Source organism: Copadichromis virginalis, linkage group LG17 (assembly GCF_057382275.1).
Source record: "Copadichromis virginalis isolate Kocher_CV1m ecotype Utaka linkage group LG17, C_Virginalis_male_GT1.1, whole genome shotgun sequence".
Taxonomy (NCBI): domain Eukaryota; kingdom Metazoa; phylum Chordata; class Actinopteri; order Cichliformes; family Cichlidae; genus Copadichromis; species Copadichromis virginalis.
The window spans coordinates 7,678,709-7,698,117 of NC_140634.1; the positions used below are offsets into that span (position 1 = coordinate 7,678,709).

General features: G+C 42.6%; 1 protein-coding gene across 2 annotated transcripts in view; it reads right to left on the reverse strand.

The window, feature by feature from the left end:
• Positions 1 to 11,716: 11,716 nt before the first annotated feature.
• Positions 11,717 to 19,409, reverse strand: part of LOC146688927 (ephrin type-B receptor 1-like) — a 136,665-nt gene continuing 128,972 nt past the window's right edge. The window contains exons 20-21 of one of the 2 annotated variants that reach the window (XM_085436117.1): positions 17,109 to 17,255; positions 11,717 to 16,693 (exon numbers count right to left, since the gene is read on the reverse strand). In XM_085436117.1, the coding sequence (XP_085292243.1) occupies positions 17,144 to 17,255 (112 nt within the window). In that variant the 3' untranslated portion in view covers positions 11,717 to 16,693; positions 17,109 to 17,143. Of the gene's footprint in view, positions 17,256 to 19,409 lie in introns of both variants that reach the window. The other variant, XM_085436116.1, reaches the window with a different exon arrangement.

The following is a 19,409-nucleotide window of genomic DNA, read 5'->3' on the forward strand; positions in this document are numbered from 1 at the left end:
TTCAGATGTTCAGTTAACAAAGCCTGATCCTTTCCCGCTCACTGTTTTCAGTATAAACTCATTTCCATGGGCATCAGCGCATTACTATTACTATTACTATTACTATCCGAGGATTCCTTACACCATGAAAAGCTCGTCCTTGACACTTCTTCACCTCGCAGACAGTCACTTAAGGTTGCCCCTTCCTCTGTAAGCAGCACCCACCTGCTGTCGTCTGTCGAGTCTCAGTGTTTCCACAAAGAACAGAAACTGACTAATAAGAAAACCAGGTTATTAACCACCCAGTGGTGTTTTCATGAAAATCAAACACCACAGAAATCACATTTTACTTACTCCACTAACCCACAGAAACCGGTCAGAATAAAAAAAAAATCTTCATCATGTAGTGAGACTACATAAAAAAAAAACAAATCAGGCCTGGAGAAAATGTGGCTAACGTTGAAAAACTACAAAACAGACAAGAAGAAAACAGGAGAGGAGCTGATAGCCGGCTGGAGACTGTGTGCATATATGCTGCAGTAGCTAAATGACTAATGAAGAGCAGGTGTTCGTGCGAAAGCAAGGCTACTCACTAGGGCAACTAGCGGGCTCCTGAGGAGAGGGTTTATTCTCTCAGTTTGTGATGTTACTACACAACAAAACATTTTACTACTTTCTTTTGAGCAGCTGGCTTTGCTCGGGTTTTTGACATTTCCTTGCTGGTAAATGCAGAACTCGGAAAGCTCCGAGCCCGAGAGGGGGCTTAGTTCAGATCTGTGCAAATCTCTCTGGTGCTGTGTCATATTTATTTTAGAAGCCTAGTAGATAGAGATAGCTGCTGCTGCTGCTGTCTGCTGTTCAATAATAGATAACTGCTCATTCCTTTAAAGAAAAAAAAAATAGAAAAGCTCACTAGTCATTGGTTCCTGCTGAGAGTTCGGCAAGAGGAAGATATATGAGAATGAAAGCAAGGCCGAGATGGACAGAAGAAGAAAGGATCACGCCATCGCGCCTCTGAAGTCAAAGTCCGGAGAACAAAATGCCTCACACCAGTGGGCCAGTGTCAGAAAGGAGTCAATTAGTTATCCTTTGGTGGGGGGGAGGAGAGGAAAGACAAATTTATGTTGGTGAGGTTGTGTGAAGATGACTCACTGGGCCTGACACACACACACTCCCTCCTATAGAAGCGCTTTCATCGCTTCATCTCTCTCATGTCCTCCCTCTTCCATCCCCTCTCTCTATCTCTTAACCTCTTTCTGTCGCTCACTCTTTCTGCCGGTGATGAAGTCATGCCACCACGCCCGGCTCTCCCCCTGTGCTCCCCACGCTCGCACGCCTGTTACTACCAAAAGCCATTAACCCTTGGAACCAAGGAGCTGAGGCGGCACGCGGCATCATTCATAAGAAATGAGCTCAGTTTAACACTCGTGGCCAGAGGTGACTTGCTGCTTTCCCTTCGGTGGCATGAAAAGCAGGGCAGCGGCGGTGGCCAAGCATTAACTTTCCTGCACGATTCACTTTTTTTCCCCTTGAGATTCTCGGTCAGTGGGATTCTGCAATTGAAGGGGTGTTAAATCCTTGATAGCAAAGTTTATCTTGTGCAGCTGTTGAACACACTATAGACATCTAGGCTTGGCTGATTCTCACTTGAGGTTGCGCTGATTTATCAGTCTTGCAGGCGCTGCCACAAGTCCCATGACAACCTGTGTTTGCTGTGTTCTTAAAAAGATGTAAATTGTTCATTTGGCCATGAATTAATGCATAATGAGTGTGAGTGTAGTTTTTTTTAAAGGTTCACTAATGTTTGTTTATTTTGATCATGGTTAGAGCCACACCCAGGGGAAGAGATGGGCTCAATGTCTTGTGCACCTAATTAAATATTCCATCCATCCGCTGTCTTGACAACTTGTCCAAATGAGGGTCTCGAAAGAATGAAGATGCACCCTTTGGTCAGTTCACCAGTCTATCACAGTTCCATCCAAAAGTTAAGAAAAATCATTTTAAGCCTAGTTATGTCCAGCAACTTGAAAAAGTGTCACAAAAAGAAGGAAACTGATGTTGTGTCACTCAGAGTGGTTTCAGCTCAGAGCAAGTAACAGTACAGTACATATATACTATATTACCAAAAGTGTTACTTTACACCAGGGGTCCCCAATCCCAGTCCACGAGGGCTGGGATTGGGACATATCTAAACCCAGCAGGTTTTAGATGTGTCCTTGATCCATCACAGCTGATGTAAATGGATAAATTACCTTCTCAACATGTCTTGAAGTTCTCAGAGGCCTGGTAACGAACTAATCATGTGATTCAGGTGTGTTGACCAAGGGTGAGGTCTAAAACCTGCAGGGACACCGGCCCTCATGGACTGGGATTGGGGGGCCCTGCTTTACACAGTAATTATTTTTATGTCTCTGATTTGGTACAGATCTCCATCCCATCCCAGTGCCTCAGATCTTCCTCTTCTTTCTGTTCCTTCGTTTCGTCTTCTTACCATGGAGGGCAGGGATTTTAGTTACTTTGCACCTCGACTTTGGAATTCCCTACCCGCTGACCTCAGAAACATCACTTCATTCCCCCTTTTTAAGTTCACCCTGAAAACCCACCTCTTCAAGATAGCCTATTCTATATAACTTCTCCATGCTCTTAAACCTTCTTTTATTATTGTGTTTATTTCCAGTTTTTATGCTTGTCTTATTTGCTCTGTACAATGTCCTTGGGTGTTTTGAAAGGCACTTTTGTTAGGATGCCTGGGTCGTTGACCCAGGGGTTTTGAGTTTATTATATTATTTATACTTTCTAGTCTTTGGTTTCTTTGAGTTCTGTCTTATAGTTTATGTCTCTGTCTTCTCTAGCTGCTCTGTCTCCCCTGTCAGCTGTATCCCCTTGTCTAGTTCGCGTCTCTGTGTGTCCTTAGTGGCTATATCCCCGTGTCCAGTCAGTGTTTGTGTCTGCCCTGGTCCCACGTCTCTGTTCCCTCTGTTGCAGTGCGTGCGAGTCTGTGTCTTTGTTCAGTCTGTGTTATGTGTTTCCTGTTTTACTTTGAAAGTCCATGTCTGATGTTAATGTGTCTGGTTTTGCTTCCCCTTGTCTCGTTAGGCCTGATTTGCCCCAGCTGTGTTTCCCTCCTGTTACCCATTCCCTGATTGCTCCCTCTGTGTATTTAAGCCCTGTGTTTCTCTGTGTCCGTGTCGCAGTGTTGGGGAGTAACGGAATACATGTACCGCCATTACGTATTTAGAATACAAAATATGAGTAACTGTATTCCGTTACAGTTACTGTTTAAAAAGGTGGTATTCAGAATACAGTTACTTTGTTGAAATAAATGGATTACACTGCGGTACTTTCCTGTTTCATTTTGTCGCGGGTCAGGACTGTTTGGGTTTTGTTTGACAGCTACGTTCTTTCGTTCCAGGCGGCAGCGTTACGGTTGCCATGGTTACAGGGCGACGCTCTCTCTCTCTTTCTGCGACTGTGTGTTTCCTGGGTGAGAGAGCGCCTTTTCGTTGTTGTTGTTGTTGTGCTAAGCTAACAGGCAGAATGCTACAAGCATAGCTCTAAAGAATGTAGCATCATGGGCAGTATAGTCCGTGTTGCAGGGAGAATGCACTGCCATACACGTTATGTGTCTGTGAGCGCGAGGAGGGAGAAAAAGGCGAGTGGAAAGGTACGAGTTGTCGTCGAGGAAAAACGGGAGCTGGAAGCATGTAAATATAATAATAACCACTGCAGCCAAGAAGAGTGCCTGACGAGCCCAGATGTAAGTAAGCTATTAAGACTCGACTGTACACTGTGTTCGTGTTTTCCTCCGAAAACAATAAGTTCCGTTGGAGCAGTCTTTCAACGCCTCTCTCTGTCTCTGCTAGCAAAGTTGACCCACACAACAGAGTAAAGCTATTTTTCGGCTACGAGCCGACAGGGACCCCGCCGTATTAGTCAGAGGTCCCTTTACTACAGTTCGGAGTCGCGGACCTTCAGTAATAGTAATAAATCACACAGCAATAGTACATTCACGTTGTTGTAAAAAGCACGATAATATATTAAGTAATCCAAAGTATTCAGAATACGTTACTCTCATTGAGTAACGTAACGGAATACGTTACAGAATACATTTTGGGGCATGTATTCTGTATTCTGTAACGGAATACATTTTAAAAGTAACCTTCCCAACACTGCCGTGTCGCGATCTACCGTTTACTTTGCTGTGTGTTTTGTCAATCCGCTGGTGTTAGTTTATTTTTGAGTTTTTCCAGTTATGTTATGTTTGCGTTCAGCATTAAAGCTGTTTTGGTTTAAGTTCTGTCTCCGGAGTCTGCACCTTGGGTCCTATCCCTGTCCGCACACAGCCGTCACCTAACAACTTTTAAATAAAATGTATTAATATTATTATTATTATCTGACTACTATAGAGGGTATTAATTAGAGCAATGTTTGTAGCCAATATTTTGACAGACAAAAAGCTGGACGACTTTGGTTCTGGGGCAGGGACCATTCATTTTCCCAAAGAGTCCCACGAGAAACTGAGGTTGTTGTGGAGGACAAGACAAGAAACCTCAGTCGAAGTAAATTCTGTTCAGTGTTGATTTTTATCTCTTTAGAAGCTTATTGGTGCTAACTCACCACAACAATCCCAGTTTTTCATGTGGCTCCTTGGGAAAATGAACTGCCCACCATGGTTCTGGAGACTAGGAGCAAATCTGCCTCAGAGTGCGTGTTTACTATGCTAACTACTATGTTAACTATAGTGTTGGGAAGGTTATTTTAATCTGTATTCCACTACAGATTACAGATTACATGCCCCAAAATGTATTTTGTAACGTATTCTGTTACTTTACTCAATGAGAGTAACGTATTCTGAATACTTTGGATTACTTAATATATTATCAAGCTTTTTGCAACTACATGAATGTACTATTGCTATTTATAGTCTTTAAATGTGCACTATAAATGTGTGTGTGTGTATATATAAATATATATATATATAAATATTCCCCTCTCGCCCCTGTGGGTGGTCAATCCTTCAAGCTCGGGTCCTCTACCAGAGGCCTGGGAGCTTGAGGGTCCTGCGCAGTATCTTAGCTGTTCCCAGGACTGCGCTCTTCTGGACAGAGATCTCCGATGTTGTTCCCGGGATCTGCTGGAGCCACTCGCCTAGCTTGGGAGTCACTGCACCTAGTGCTCCGATTACCACGGGGACCACCGTTACCTTCACCCTCCACATCCTCTCGAGCTCTTCTCTGAGCCCTTGGTATTTCTCCAGCTTCTCGTGTTCCTTCTTCCTGATATTGCTGTCATTCGGAACCGCTACATCGATCACTACGGCCGTCTTCTTCTGTTTGTCTACCACCACTATGTCCGGTTGGTTAGCCACCACCATTTTGTCCGTCTGTATCTGGAAGTCCCACAGGATCTTAGCTCGGTCATTCTCCACCACCCTTGGGGGCATCTCCCATTTTGACCTCGGGACTTCCAGGTTATACTCGGCACAGATGTTCCTGTACACTATGCCGGCCACTTGGTTATGGCGTTCCATGTATGCCTTGCCTGCTAGCATCTTGCACCCTGCTGTTATGTGCTGGATTGTCTCTGGGGCATCTGTACACAGCCTGCACCTGGGGTCTTGCCTGGTGTGATAGACCCCAGCCTCTATGGATCTTGTACTCAGAGCTTGTTCTTGTGCTGCCATGATTAGTGCCTCTGTGCTGTCTTTCAGTCCAGCTTTGTCCAGCCACTGGTAGGATTTCTGGATATCAGCCACCTCCTCTATCTGCCGGTGGTACATACCGTGCAGGGGCCTGTCCTTCCATGATGGTTCCTCGTCTCCCTCCTCTTTCTTGGGTTTCTGCTGCCTGAGGTATTCACTGAGCACTCGGTCAGTTGGGGCCATCTTCCCAATGTATTCTTGGATGTTCGTTGTCTCATCCTGGACTGTGGTGCTGACACTCACCAGTCCCCGGCCCCCTTCCTTCCGCTTAGCGTACAGCCTCAGGGTGCTGGACTTGGGGTGAAACCCTCCATGCATAGTAAGGAGCTTTCTTGTCTTTATGTCAGTGGCTTCTATCTCCTCCTTTGGCCAGCCTATTACCCCAGCAGGGTACCTGATCACGGGCAGGGCGTAGGTATTGATGGCCCGGATCTTGTTCTTACCATTCAGCTGATTCCTCAGGACTTGCCTGACCCTCTGCAGGTACTTGGTGGTTGCAGCCTTTCTAGCGGCCTCTTCATGGTTCCCATTTGCCTGCGGGATCCCCAGGTACTTGTAACTGTCCTCTATGTCTGCAATGTTGCCTTCTGGTAGTTCAATCCCCTCAGTTCTGACTACCTTCCCTCTCTTTGTTACCATCCGACTACACTTCTCCAGTCCGAACGACATTCCAATGTCATTGCTGTATAGCCTGGTGATGTGGATCAGTGAATCGATGTCTCGTTCACTCTTGGCATACAGCTTGATGTCATCCATGTACAGGAGGTGGCTGACAACTGCTCCATTCCATAGTCGGTATCCGTAGCCAGTCTTGTTAATGATCTCGCTGAGGGGGTTCAGGCCTATGCAGAACAGCAGTGGGGACAGAGCATCTCCTTGGTAGATCCCACACTTGATGGTGACTTGTGCTATGGGCTTGGAGTTGGCCTCTAGTGTTGTACGCCACATCCCCATTGAGTTCCTGATGAAGGCTCTTAGGGTCCTGCTGATCTTGTGCAATTCTAAGCATTCCAGTATCCAGCTGTGGGGCAGCTGGATATATATATATATATATATGTGGGAAAAACTCCTTCCCTTGTAAGAATCATGGTTTCCAGGTTGTCTAAGTGATTAAAATGATAAAGTGACCACACTCTACACTGCTACAAACACGAGCAATCGTGTTTACAGACAGAAAGAAAATGATACCAAGGGGTGGCTGAAGAGGTTTGCGGAGTCCTGTATTTGTTGGTACAGTCCAGCTGCTGTGATGGGATTTGCGTTATCCCTTAACTGTAGAGGCTGTTTTACAGAGCATACCGATACATAGAAGCTGATTAGCTGTAGGGAAATTTGACTTTAATATTTAGGTGGGTGTTATATATATGGAGTTTATTTTAATTATATTTTACTTGCAGGCCACCTTTTATTGTAATCAAATTTCATTCTCTGTCACTTAGCTACGGTTAAAAGGGTTTATGTCAATTACACTCCTGGTGTGTATTCACGGCACTCATTAGCAATTTGCCATAGCACCTGTGCTGTTAATGTGTTTCGTATGAATTGACGGGGCTCTCACTGCTCTGAATAATAGACTGCAGCAGACTCTGTCAGGTAATAGGTTTCTTTTACATGTGACTCTAGCTTTAAATGTCTTTCAATTTACCCCACATTGTGGGTTTTGAGATTTTTGTGAATTTTTTTGTCAGCTCAGCCCCTTTAAATACCTCCAGTGCTCTGAGGGAAAGTGCTCTGCATCATTCAGATTCACAGGTTATAAACTTCCCCGTTAATCAACAAAGAGTCAAAGTCAAAAACATGAATCACTCACATTTTTAAAGTAAAATAAAATAAAATTCACTTAGTCTGCTGGTATAAAAAGAAAAACTCATTATAAACTTTTATTATCTTTTTTTTTTATTATGTCTTGTCTTCTGTAATCTCCTGAGAAATGCATCTTACACTACAACAGGTACAATTTAGACCTAATGTTGCCTCCAGCAGTAAACATTTAACCAAGAATATCAAGCACTTTGATTACCATTACTGCAGCCTGAGTAGACTTAATTTAAACATTATGCAACTGTTCAACTGTTATCTTCTTTTATTGAGTTTGGGCTTCCACAAAGTCCTCCGAACTATGTATAAAACTATGAAAAACAGTGAACTCAACCATATCCTTAAAAAAATCTCCTCATTAAAACTAAATATACAGCAAACTGGTGAAGTGGCGATGAATGTGACAACATATGGAAATTACTATGTTATATTGTTATCCCACTATTAAAGTGTGAGAAGGTTACACTGCTTAAAAAAGTCCTTCCAGCACAAACTGTATATACAGAGCAGAAGCTGTACAATACATGTATGGATCACCCCCCCCCCCACACACACACACACACACACACAGGACGCCCCCAATACACTCAGTTCAGATAAATGGCATCAAGAGTTTTAATAAAAGTGGGAGAAATTAATCGATAATCAGGATGTTTAAACGTAAATGTTGTTAGCATAGCATAGCTCACCTGGCCAAACTTCATAAAAGCTTCTGCTAGCTCTTCTAAAACAATGCAACACTATACAGTGTCTGTGAGCTGTAAATGTAGCCATACATGTAGTAAGAAATCTCATTTTCATCTCTGTTTGGATTCAGAAAACAAATTATTTCTATTATTATTATTATTATGAGGTGCTCGAGGTTGAGTTTTGTAAGCTAACAGAGCCTAAGTTGTGGGCTTTATGTCATGGTAGGCTAACCTACTGATAATCCATATACAGTATAAAATATAGTTGAAGTCACAGCGAAAGACACACTGTGGAAAACAGTCAGAGATGAATAATAACTAAAGATTTATACTTTCATTGTAATGTCAACAAGTACACATACATTCACTGGCTAACAGCTAGTCGATCACAAATGGTTAACTAATGACTATACCCGGGATAATACTCTTTTTAAATCTACACATCATTTACAAAATATTTGTTTATAAATATTTTGTATTCAACATGAACAGAAACTAGTGACTGAACCTATAAAATCATTAGAAACTATATACCGAGGTCCCACTTTTACACCTACACCCACCCTGGTCATTAAAAAGCATATAATCAGGGCATTTCCACATCCATCTTTTATGTGCCGATGCAATGGATACGTATGCTTCCTTACATGATGTGCTCATCCAAATCTCTGCATGGCAGATCGAAAATATCCTTTCAAGTCCCACAAAGAACTGTATATTAACCCAGCCTGTGACGAACTATCCAGCTTGTGTTCCCCCTCTCACCCTGCATCACCTGTGACTCCAGCAACCCCGAGTCCCAACCTGATAAACTTTAAATTTCCTCTTCATCACAAAACAGAACTGATTTCCAGAAGTCATGGGTTTGAATTGTCTTCTTTATTGACAAACAGTGCATTGTAAATGTAAGAGTCAGAAAGTTTACAGCTACAAACTCACGCACAAAATACAAACATGTTACTGTACACTGAACAGCACTCACACGCACACACACATCCACACACACAATATATTACACCCACACGCGCACACAAACACACAAAGATGCACAGGCTTGCGCATATTCACATTAATTTACAGTAGTATAATACATGACAGTGGGATGCTCTGACTATATGAGCAGTAACACCTAGAACGTTATTGTTGGTAAACAGAGAAAGGCAGATGCAGCTGATTATTGAGCTGCTTTTTCTTTTTTCAAGAGAAATAGTACATTACATACATACTAAAAGGTATGGCAAGCAGTTCGAAGGAAAATAAATTACCATGAGAAAAACAACAAAGTGGAAATTTCTGCAGAGGGAGTGTGCACAGCCAGTCTGCGGTTTAAAGAAACACTTTGTGTAAAATGAGATTACAAAGCTCAAAAAGCTTAGGTTGGAACGCAAATATTTATACATTCGGGCAGAAGACATATATTGTCACAGTTTGGGGAAATATGCTCATCAGAATTCTTTGTATTTATGTATTTTTTTCCTTTTTTTCTTTGTTTTTTTTTGCAAAAGACTTTAAAGAGACATTCCCCGTACAAGTTTTTAATTATTTTCTCCTGGATTTGTGAAGTTACACAAATATTTTTGTAATTGAAATACTTCCCCATCATTCCATAACTGCGCCAAATGATGTGGCATCCTTTTGGTGCCTAAGCCAGACAACTTGAAAGTCACAAAAAGAACTCAGTAAAGAAAGGGTCACACATGGGAGTCGAACCCTCGACTCCTGGATGAAAGTCTTGTGGATTGCAGACTTCATCAATCATTTAAATAAGAACGTCTCTTCCCGGAGAGCTTGAAATGCAACTGAAAAGAACTTGCAGTTGTAAGGGAATATATTTTTCCGAGTGAAAGCAAACTCAAATGTGTTTTCAGCTAAGCGCTAACGTTAGCAATTTAATAACGACCCCAAATTATGAGGCTAACTTGCTCATCAGGTATGATAGATGTTCACGGTTTAGTTTAGGTAGCACGCAGCAACAAAGTACAGCTGAGGCTGATGTGAATTACTGCTGTTTCTCACTTATTTGGTTATGAAGAATCGGACAAAATAATCTAATGATGATGCTTTAAATGTAGCAAGATCACTACACAAAATACAACTCATCCCGAGGGGAACGTGAACCAAATTTCATTGTGATCCGCCCAATTCACATAAATAGCAGTTTCTGGTAACCCATAGTTTTGAATATGTCACAGGGGGGCAAGAGGAAAATCAGAGGACCACCAAAGTCAGCAGACTTTATCTGTTTGGGCCTATTAATTTCTGCTGAGCATCCCAGAAAACCCCTTTCTGCCCTTGCAGTGTGCACAGCCACAGCGAGGTCAGCCTTATGAATCGCTGTGAACGACTGGGCGCGAGGAGCAAAGCAGGTGGAAAAGAGGAAAAGCCCATTACTTCCACAGCTCCGGCATAAATAGTTTGCTGAAAGCCCACAACAAAACAGTGCGGGGGTCTTTTATGTAAAGAATAGGCGCCAATATATCCTTAAGAGATGCAAGTTCAAAACTGCTGGAGAGAGGAGTGCTTCTAACGCAGAACGATTGCTTGCCTTCAAACTCTGAGTGAAAAAGAGACGGTGGAAATGTGGACTGGAAGCAGAGTGAGCAGTTCAGAGAGGCTGTGGGCATTAGGAGAAGAAGGAGGACAGCTGGGTAGAGCGGAGAGGGAGAGAGAGAGACAAAAAGAGAACGAGTAATCTCTCCACACCCAGCCTCATTTTTATTCAAACACAAGTCAAGCTTTGCCTTTGCTCCTCCACCCCTCTTCCCCACCCCGCTTCTCTCTTCTTCTGCTAATCCTTCCCCTTCCCTTCTTTCCCCTTCTATTACCTATTCCCTTTTACCTTTTCCTCCCCTCTCTTCATAACTCTCACGCTCTCATCTGGTGCCTCACCTACAGTATCTATTACACCAGAGAAAAAGCAGAGGAGAAAGAAAAGCAGCCCAGTCTGACCAGCTTTCAAAAGAAAAAAAGAAAATCTGCAATTAAAAGATAAATCCACCCTAAAGCACTTAGAGGAGACTCACCCTGCATTTCTGGGCCTACTTTGTTGTTTAGGTTTCTACTTTTCTCATTTTTGTGCGTAAGTGGCTAAATATAGTGTGACAGCTACAGTGGAGTCTGAAAGGCAATTTTATCTTAAAGATCTTGCGGTAAATGTCGGGTTTTGATGACAGTTCTGCAGAATAACAGAATGAGGGCTTTTGTCATGTGTGCCTTACAGCAGCACTTACAGCGAGCAGAGCACAATGCATTGCAGCTGCATCAGACGTGGAGTTTTCGCAAACGAGATGGGATGTGGTCACGGATACGTTCACGTGCTCCCAAAACGATCAGGTGCCGCTTTATGTGCAGGCGTGCAAATGTCAACACGACACAAAAGCCCTGTGCAAAATGTATAAATGACAAGTGGCATATCACGTTAAAACAAAAGCAGTTCCAGGTCTGTGTTTTCGTACTTGGTATGCAAAAAAACTGAAGACGAAGAAAAGAATCAAAAAGAGAGTGTGGGTCTGTATTTTCACCACCTGTCTCTCTGCACACACAACACAAACACATACGGGCATGCACAGTGGTTCACCATCATCTCAGGTGCCAGTAGCATGAAAAGAAGCGCTACTGTGCAAGAGCGAAGGCAGGGAGTAGTGCTTAGGAGTGTTAACATTGCCTCTGTGTACTCGAGCCAACTGATATGATGAACACTTATTACACTACTGTGCTAATAAATTATTAGGCATTGAAAAGTAGTCTGAATACGAGGCTGCAGCATGACTGCAGCAGCCAGCATCAGCAAACTCTGCATGCAGAAGGAAAACTAGTCACAAGATAACAGGATAACAAGCACTGAGTTTGCTGACTGACTCTGATACAAGCCTTACAGCAGTCCTAAAGTTCCCAATTGGTGTCTTTGGCAATCTTCTGCACATAGGAAGTATCTCAGGCAGTGAGGATGTCTGCTGGCATCAGCAGCAGCCAACAGGTCTGTTATACACAGTTAAAGATGGACGACCACGTCGTCTTTAAACTTTAAATTGAAAACTGGACTGCGTTTGTAAAAAAATGGGGAAAAAAATGGGCAAATGTTGCATACACCACTTATACACTGCTCCAAAAATTAAAGGAACGCTTTAAAACACAGCAGATATCAATAGGAGAAATATCATGCTGCATATCTATACTGATATGGACTGGGTAATGTGTTAGAAATGAAAGGATGCCACATCATTTCATGGGAATGAAAATGATCAACCTGCAGAGGGCTGGATTGAAGAATACAACTGACATGAAATTGTGATGTGGAAAGCTGGTCTGCTTTGCAAAACTGTCATTTTGCTGACTCAAAATGGTACTCAGCAGTTTGTTTGGCCCCGTCTGCTTTGTATGCTTGCCTGAAATTGTTGGCGCATGCTGCTAATGAGAAGACGGATGGTGTACTGAAGGGACCTCCTCCCAGACCTGGACCAGGGCGTAGCTGAGCTCCTGGACAGTCTGAAGTGCAACCTTGTAGCATCAGCTGAACTGAAAAATTATGTCCCAGAGTTTGTCTGTTGGATTTAGGTCAGGTTATCATGCCGGCAGCAGTGACACTGACCCCAGCCAAATGCAAAACTAGTAAAAAAAAAAAAAATCCAGAAAGATAAGGAGGGAGAAAATATCCGTCTACCTGTAAAACTATTCCTGTTTTGGGGGTTGTCTCACTGTTGCCCCTCTAGTCCACCTGTTAGTCTCATCAACACCAAAGTAGCTGAAACTGATTAAGAACCCCCTCTACTACTTAACTGGCCAGATTAATAGCCCAGAAGTTTAATGGTCTTGATGCTACACTCTGATTAAAAAGTAGTCCTTCAATTTTTTTGAGCAGTGTACAGCAGTGACAATGTAGCCACGCAAAAAAGCATACCCAACTTGATGATCTATTTAGCTCTAAATGGGACTATAATTTAGTAAATGAACATTGCATTATATTAAATAAGACAGTTTAAGGTACTTTGGCACTGCCTCCACTTTTTATACCCAGTGCCTACCTCTATGTTGTATACACAGTCTGTGGTTTGTAGTAATGACCAGCAAAGTCACACATACAGCTATGGCAAGCATAGAGGGGAAAACAAGTCACCATCTGCTCTGCTTCAAACAAGCCATCACACAGGACTCAGAGTTCAAAACCCTGTTTAAGGTTATTCTTCCATTTTTAACACTGGCTAGATTCTCAGCATGTAAAATGCTGAGTGGGAGAAGTGTGTGACCCAATGTGCAAGCTTATGACTTGGCAGTGAAGCGTGGTTGGTCCTGGTACGAATCAAACTCGGAGCACAAGATGAGTTCATTTCGTTTCTGCCAGCAGTGTCCCCAGATAGGGCACCTTTAACTGGTTCACACTGACAAGAAATGATCCCATCCACAGAGCGACGTACGCCAACCAGACTGGGTCTTCTAAATGTCAGCGCTAATTAAACTTCACACGAACACGTATAAAATATCTCCCTCGTCCTGTCTTACACTTATTTTCTGCCGTGCTTTCAGAGCTACTTTGCCACCATCCACGATTAGTTTTCATTTTTAGCAAGCTGTCACTACGCTTCTTCGCTTCTTTGTGCATGCATGCTGATTTATTTATTTTTTTTGACTATACTCTCTCTTGTTGCTTTTCCAGCAGGCGCACACTCTTCAGACTAGAATTAGTTTCTAATGTGGAACTGGGACACAGCGAGTGTCTTAGGCAAACTTTTCATCTTCAAACTTTTAAAAAGTTGACAGTGAGTGGGAGATATTTTTTTTCATCATTTTATTTTACCGTGTGTGTGTGTGTGTGTGTGTGTGTGTGTGTGTGTGTGTGTGTGTAGAAATAGCAAAAAATGTCAATGATTGACTGTTTCTTTCGAAATAAAAACTTTTCTATAGGAGAGAAAATGAGAAAAATCTAAAACTTAACACAATTTAGCCTCAAGCTAGAATTCAGCATACATTACAGACAGCATAGCTACATATCTGGCTCCTGACTTGTTTACATGCTCTCCTTTCTTTTTTATTATTATGATTTGTTTGTAGGCAACAGATTCAGGGTGGATTAGCTTTTAACTCAGAAACCTGCTTTCACAAACTCCATCTTTAACACTCAAATCATCCTCTTGAGGTTTCTCCAGGTATCCCCTCTGTGGCGAACACTTGTGCTTGAACCAAGACACGCAACAGTATAAACACAAGACGTGTCATAGATCACTTATGCCTTCATTGGGGTTTGGTTTGGTTTTTTTCACAAACACTGACACAGCAACATGTGAAATGGTTCCCAAAACTAACATTTACACTTGCTGAGAAGAAAGAAAAACATGAATCGGAAGAACAGACACACTCGACTACAGATGTTGCATAACGCAGCAAGATGCCTGTCTGTGTTGATAGTTTTCATTTCCTCTGCATGAATTTTGTTTCTTTTTCGTCTATTCTTTTCTTAGGTGGCATTCAATATGAGCTTTTAGGGCGCACTAGTTGTCTCGCTCTTTATTAAACCCCGGAGCCAGGGCTGAAACTGTTTTCTTTCTCTTTTTTTTCCACAGGCATCTATTCACAACGAATTATGCCTCTGAACTACTGACACGCTCCCAGTTGATCTCAATACTTCCTGATAAAATGCTCAATAAGCTGCTGTTGCCAGGCAACAAATGCAATTGCGGGCCGCGCCGTTGGAGTGGAGTTTCGGGGAAACGAGTGCAAACTGAAATGTTTGGAGGTTTTGTTTTTTCTTCTTCTTGGGTTTAAAAAAAAGAAAAGAAAAGCCACAGACCCCTTCAATGTCACAGTGTTCATAAATAAAAAGACTTTGGGGCATCCCAGCAGTGGCGAGCGGTGGTGCGAGACAAACACAAACACAGCATTTTTTTTTTTGTTTGTTTGTTTTTGTTGTAGGAGCCATGCAGCAGTGAAAGCGTGTTAAAAGCAAACAACTGTCACTTCTGTCATCATGAGCCCGAGCTCGCAGCGGATGACAAATAAAATCATAACATCCAATCAGAGGTGCTGATGGGTAATCCGTGCACGCGTGTGACCAGAGGGGTTTTGTTGGGCGGGGTGGTGGTGGTTGGAGGCAGAGCGAGCCTGCTGTTGTTTCACAGCTGGTAATCCGCTCAGCGCTGAGATAAAAGAGATCTCCCAGTGCTTCTCCACCAGTGTGCCCTGTAGTGGGATCAGGCCTTCTTTATATCATATTTTGTTAGGACGAGCTTCAGTATTTAGAAAAAAAAAGATAAATAAGTCACCAGTTTTGCCTCTTCACTGAAAGCATGTGGTATTTCACTGTATCTCTTCTTGTTTGATCTCTTTATCTCTTCTCTGACACTGAAAAGGTTGCCGTCTGCAGATGAGGAACACGGATAGGTCATTTCCTGTCATTTCATCTGCAAACTGACGCGGCGGTATTAATCGGAGATGTCAATCGGGAAATGAGATTGTCAAAACGGGCTCTGACGGCAACGTGTCCGGCAGCCGGCGAATAAGAAAAATGAATGAAAACAAAGAGTCCTGCATGGCTGCCTGCTGCTGAGCGATGAATGCCACCTGGATGGCGGCCATGACAAAGTTTAGACAGGAAGATCTGTTTCCACGCGTGGACAGAACATGAGCGTTGGATTTCTGGTTGGTTTTGTGCTTGGCTGGCAGGCGGCTTTAGGATTTGCAGCCAAATCACAAGAACACTGGATACCTTTGGTGTCTTTTAAAGATTCTCTGGACACCGCGGCGCTTTCACAACAGGTGCAATCTCGATAACTGGTAATGACACAGTACCCACAGTCTTAAGCTGCTTTATTCTTCTGCGCCACCAAGCATGCATGCGCTTTGATTCCTGGCTCAGAAAAGAGAGACATACCACTATGGTTTGAATATTTCTAATTGGCTTTACTCAGTGGGCATTTGTGCTGATTGTGAAACATCATCCATTATGAGTTCTCTGTGAATTAAGTACTTTAAGTAGGCCAGGCCCTGGTAGCACTTTCACTGAAAGAGTTTATCTTTTCATGGCTGCATGGAAAGTACAAAAAAAAAAGAAGGAGAAGAAAAAAACCAGAACACTGAAACCTATTTTCTTTCTTTTTTTGTTTGCAGTCCACAGCACTTCAGAATTTGCTCCAGTGATGATTCAGGCGGGGAAGAGAATCGTTGAGAAGTCACAAATACTCCAGCGACACTGAACTGTCTGTTGCTGTTAGCGAACGCAAACGCTAATGAGCAAATAGGAAAGACATATCCCGTATCACAAATATGTACAAACTCTTCAATATGAAGATAGCTTTTTTTTTATTAAAAAAGGTCCCCTTTAAACGGTTGGCCTTTGTCAGGATTCAGATGGTAGCAATTTTTCAGGAACACGCTGAAGTAGTCTCTGGATTTAACAAGCCTGCTCGCGCGTCTCGTCTCTTAAAACCCTTTTTGTCAGTCTTTTGGTCCGGTTTGTGCCCCTTCATATAAACGTCTGCTCAGCCACTTCTTTCTTCAAAGCAGAGTGTTTTGTGTCCTCATGAAAAAAAAACAAAAACAAAACAATCTTCCTTTAATTCAAGATGGTTTAAATGGTCTGTAGATTTCAGTGATAGCATTCACAGTTACGCTGGCATGTGGAAAAAGGGGGGTAATGATTTTAGAGCCTCATGCTCAGTAAGTTTTCCTTTTTTCCCCACTTATTTTTGTTTTTACTCTTTGTGAGAATAATGCATCTACACTGAATTTCTCCCAGGAGCCATTTTCGTTTTGGAAGCTAAATGGCATAAAAGAAGTCCATCCTGTCAGTGGGGGACGGATCTGTCCATGCAGACACACAAATGGCTAACGATGATTTTTTGAAAGCGCGTGAAGTGATTGAGATCTCCAAAAGCAGCAAACTTAATTGTATGAGCTTAAAAACTGAAGTATAGGACAGCCTGCTCGCTCACAGACTGCACCCAGGTCAAGTGTTTCCCCCGTGTGGCTACACGGATTCGGTGGGAGACTGATCATCGGCTTGGTGCCTCATTAGCTGCACGCTGGTCAGGATCTTCTTCTGGTGTCCAGCTAGAGACACTCCGATCCTCTGCAGATCTCTGGGAAGACAGAGATACGGATATGAGGTTTTGTCTTCATAACAACAATCAAATATAAATTGAACACTCCATGTAGTACACCATTTACAAAATCAGTGTTGTGTGTGAATGTGTGTGTGAATGGGTGGATGACTGGATGTGTAAAGCGCTTTGGGGTCCTTAAGGACTAGTAAAGCGCTATACAAATACAGGCCATTTACCATTTTACCATCCTAGGCCCTCTGCTACACCTGACCCACCTCCCGCTTCCTGTGTTTACTGTCACTACCCAAAAAAGGCACAAAAAAATCAATTTTTATATGGTTATCATTGGAACTGCTGTCTGTAGGATTGTAAACCAGGAAATCAACACTACAGTAAACATGAGCAGCGCTTTAACTGGCCAAGAAAAGGTGCCAGTGCTCGCAACAGCTTGAACATGTAGTAGAGTCTGTTTGTAACTGCTACAGATTAGTAGCTTGTGTTTAACTAACAGGGAAGATACAGGAGAGGCCATCACTGAGTTATAAAGTGGGTGTGACTAAGGTGTAGGGGCACCCATCCTTGTAGGCACGATTGTCATAGCAACAACAACCACTCACTGACAAGCTTCAATAAACTGCTAGCATCAACTAAGCTAGCTCTAGCTCAGTTAATGCTAATGGCTCACCACAACTATCAACTTCGGCTACACTTTGATATTGAAATGGACCTCGCTCTCGGGATTTGTAAAGCGATTTGAATGGCTGGAGGATCTGAATAAATGTGACTGGACTGGAAAAACTTTTTTTTTTCAGGATTTCAGCATGAACACCACAAAAAGAGCAAAGCAATGAATTCACAATTCAGTTCTGTAACGCATGACGTCACCCCATTGAAAGTGAATGACAGGCCAGAGTGTCGAAGCCTAAACCGCAATACACAAATCCTGCCTCAGTGCAGTGCCGAGTTGTTTCGATGAGCAGCTCTTATATTTTTGCTAAAAGTGGTTGTCAGTCAGGAGTTGTTGCTGCCTGCTCCGGTCTGTGCGTGGGTGCAGGGGCACACATACACAAACACGGGCATGTTTGTGGGTTAACTTTGAAAGGACATTTATTGACATTAATGCATTCTCATGTCTCTTGCTTCTAGTTTAACTACCGCAACTGAGTGCCACACTATTATCCGAACTGTAACCTAAACCGGCTTTAACCTTAAAACTAAAACCTGTAACCTAAAAAAAAATTAACAAACTTTGAAGAGGTGCTGATCCGAGCCAAACTGGTTTTCACAAAGATGAGTGGAGAAGTCCAAACTATATTTTTGACTAAGTTCTTATGTAAGGATGGCTTTGGTTTTCTGTAACAAATAACAGATTGTGGGTTGCATAAAGCTGCAACCCACAATCTGCCCGTTCTGTGCAGCCACAGTTTGAACTGGCACAATCACACACAACATTCAGTGAGTGTATCCTTAGAGCTGTCCTCCTTTCAGTACAGTAGCTTTGTGATTGCTTGCATGTTTGGCGATATCTGTAAGTGTTAGCTGTTAAGAAAAAACAGCCCTGGTTTAGACACACTCTGAATGTTTACTGCATTAGCATATACTGTGTAATAACTTCCTTTCTTAATTCGATAAATAGGTACACCATCCATTGCAGAAAGATGTATTTAGACTGAAAATTTGAGGCATCTTGAAGCCCTTCCAGTTACTGTTCGCCTAAGCCTCATCAGAAATGGTCTCAGTGGAAAGGTGGCTGTCAAGACGCTGTGCTTTAGGGACCGAAACAGGGAAAAAAGGCTAAATCATACAAAACTACACAAGAACTAGAACTAGACTGAAAATCAGTGACAACAGGTCTTATGGAGTGATGAATACAGACTTGAAATTTCTTGTTCAAATCATCACTAACATGTTCAGAGGAGGTCAGAAAGTAACTACAGCAGTGAGTGTCTAAAACCATCTGCAGAGCAAAGTGTCCTAATTTGGGGGTTTGTGGATCCTGTCTAAACTGATGGAAATCAGATTTTTGGTCCACCATGCAATACCATCTGGAAAGTGCCTGAATGGCAACAGCTTCATTTTTCAGCATGACAGTGATCCCAAACACACTGCCAATGCAGTAAAATCATACTTGGACAGACAAAAATACACATATTAGTGATTCATTTTGCATGAAAAGTATTTTAAAGTTCA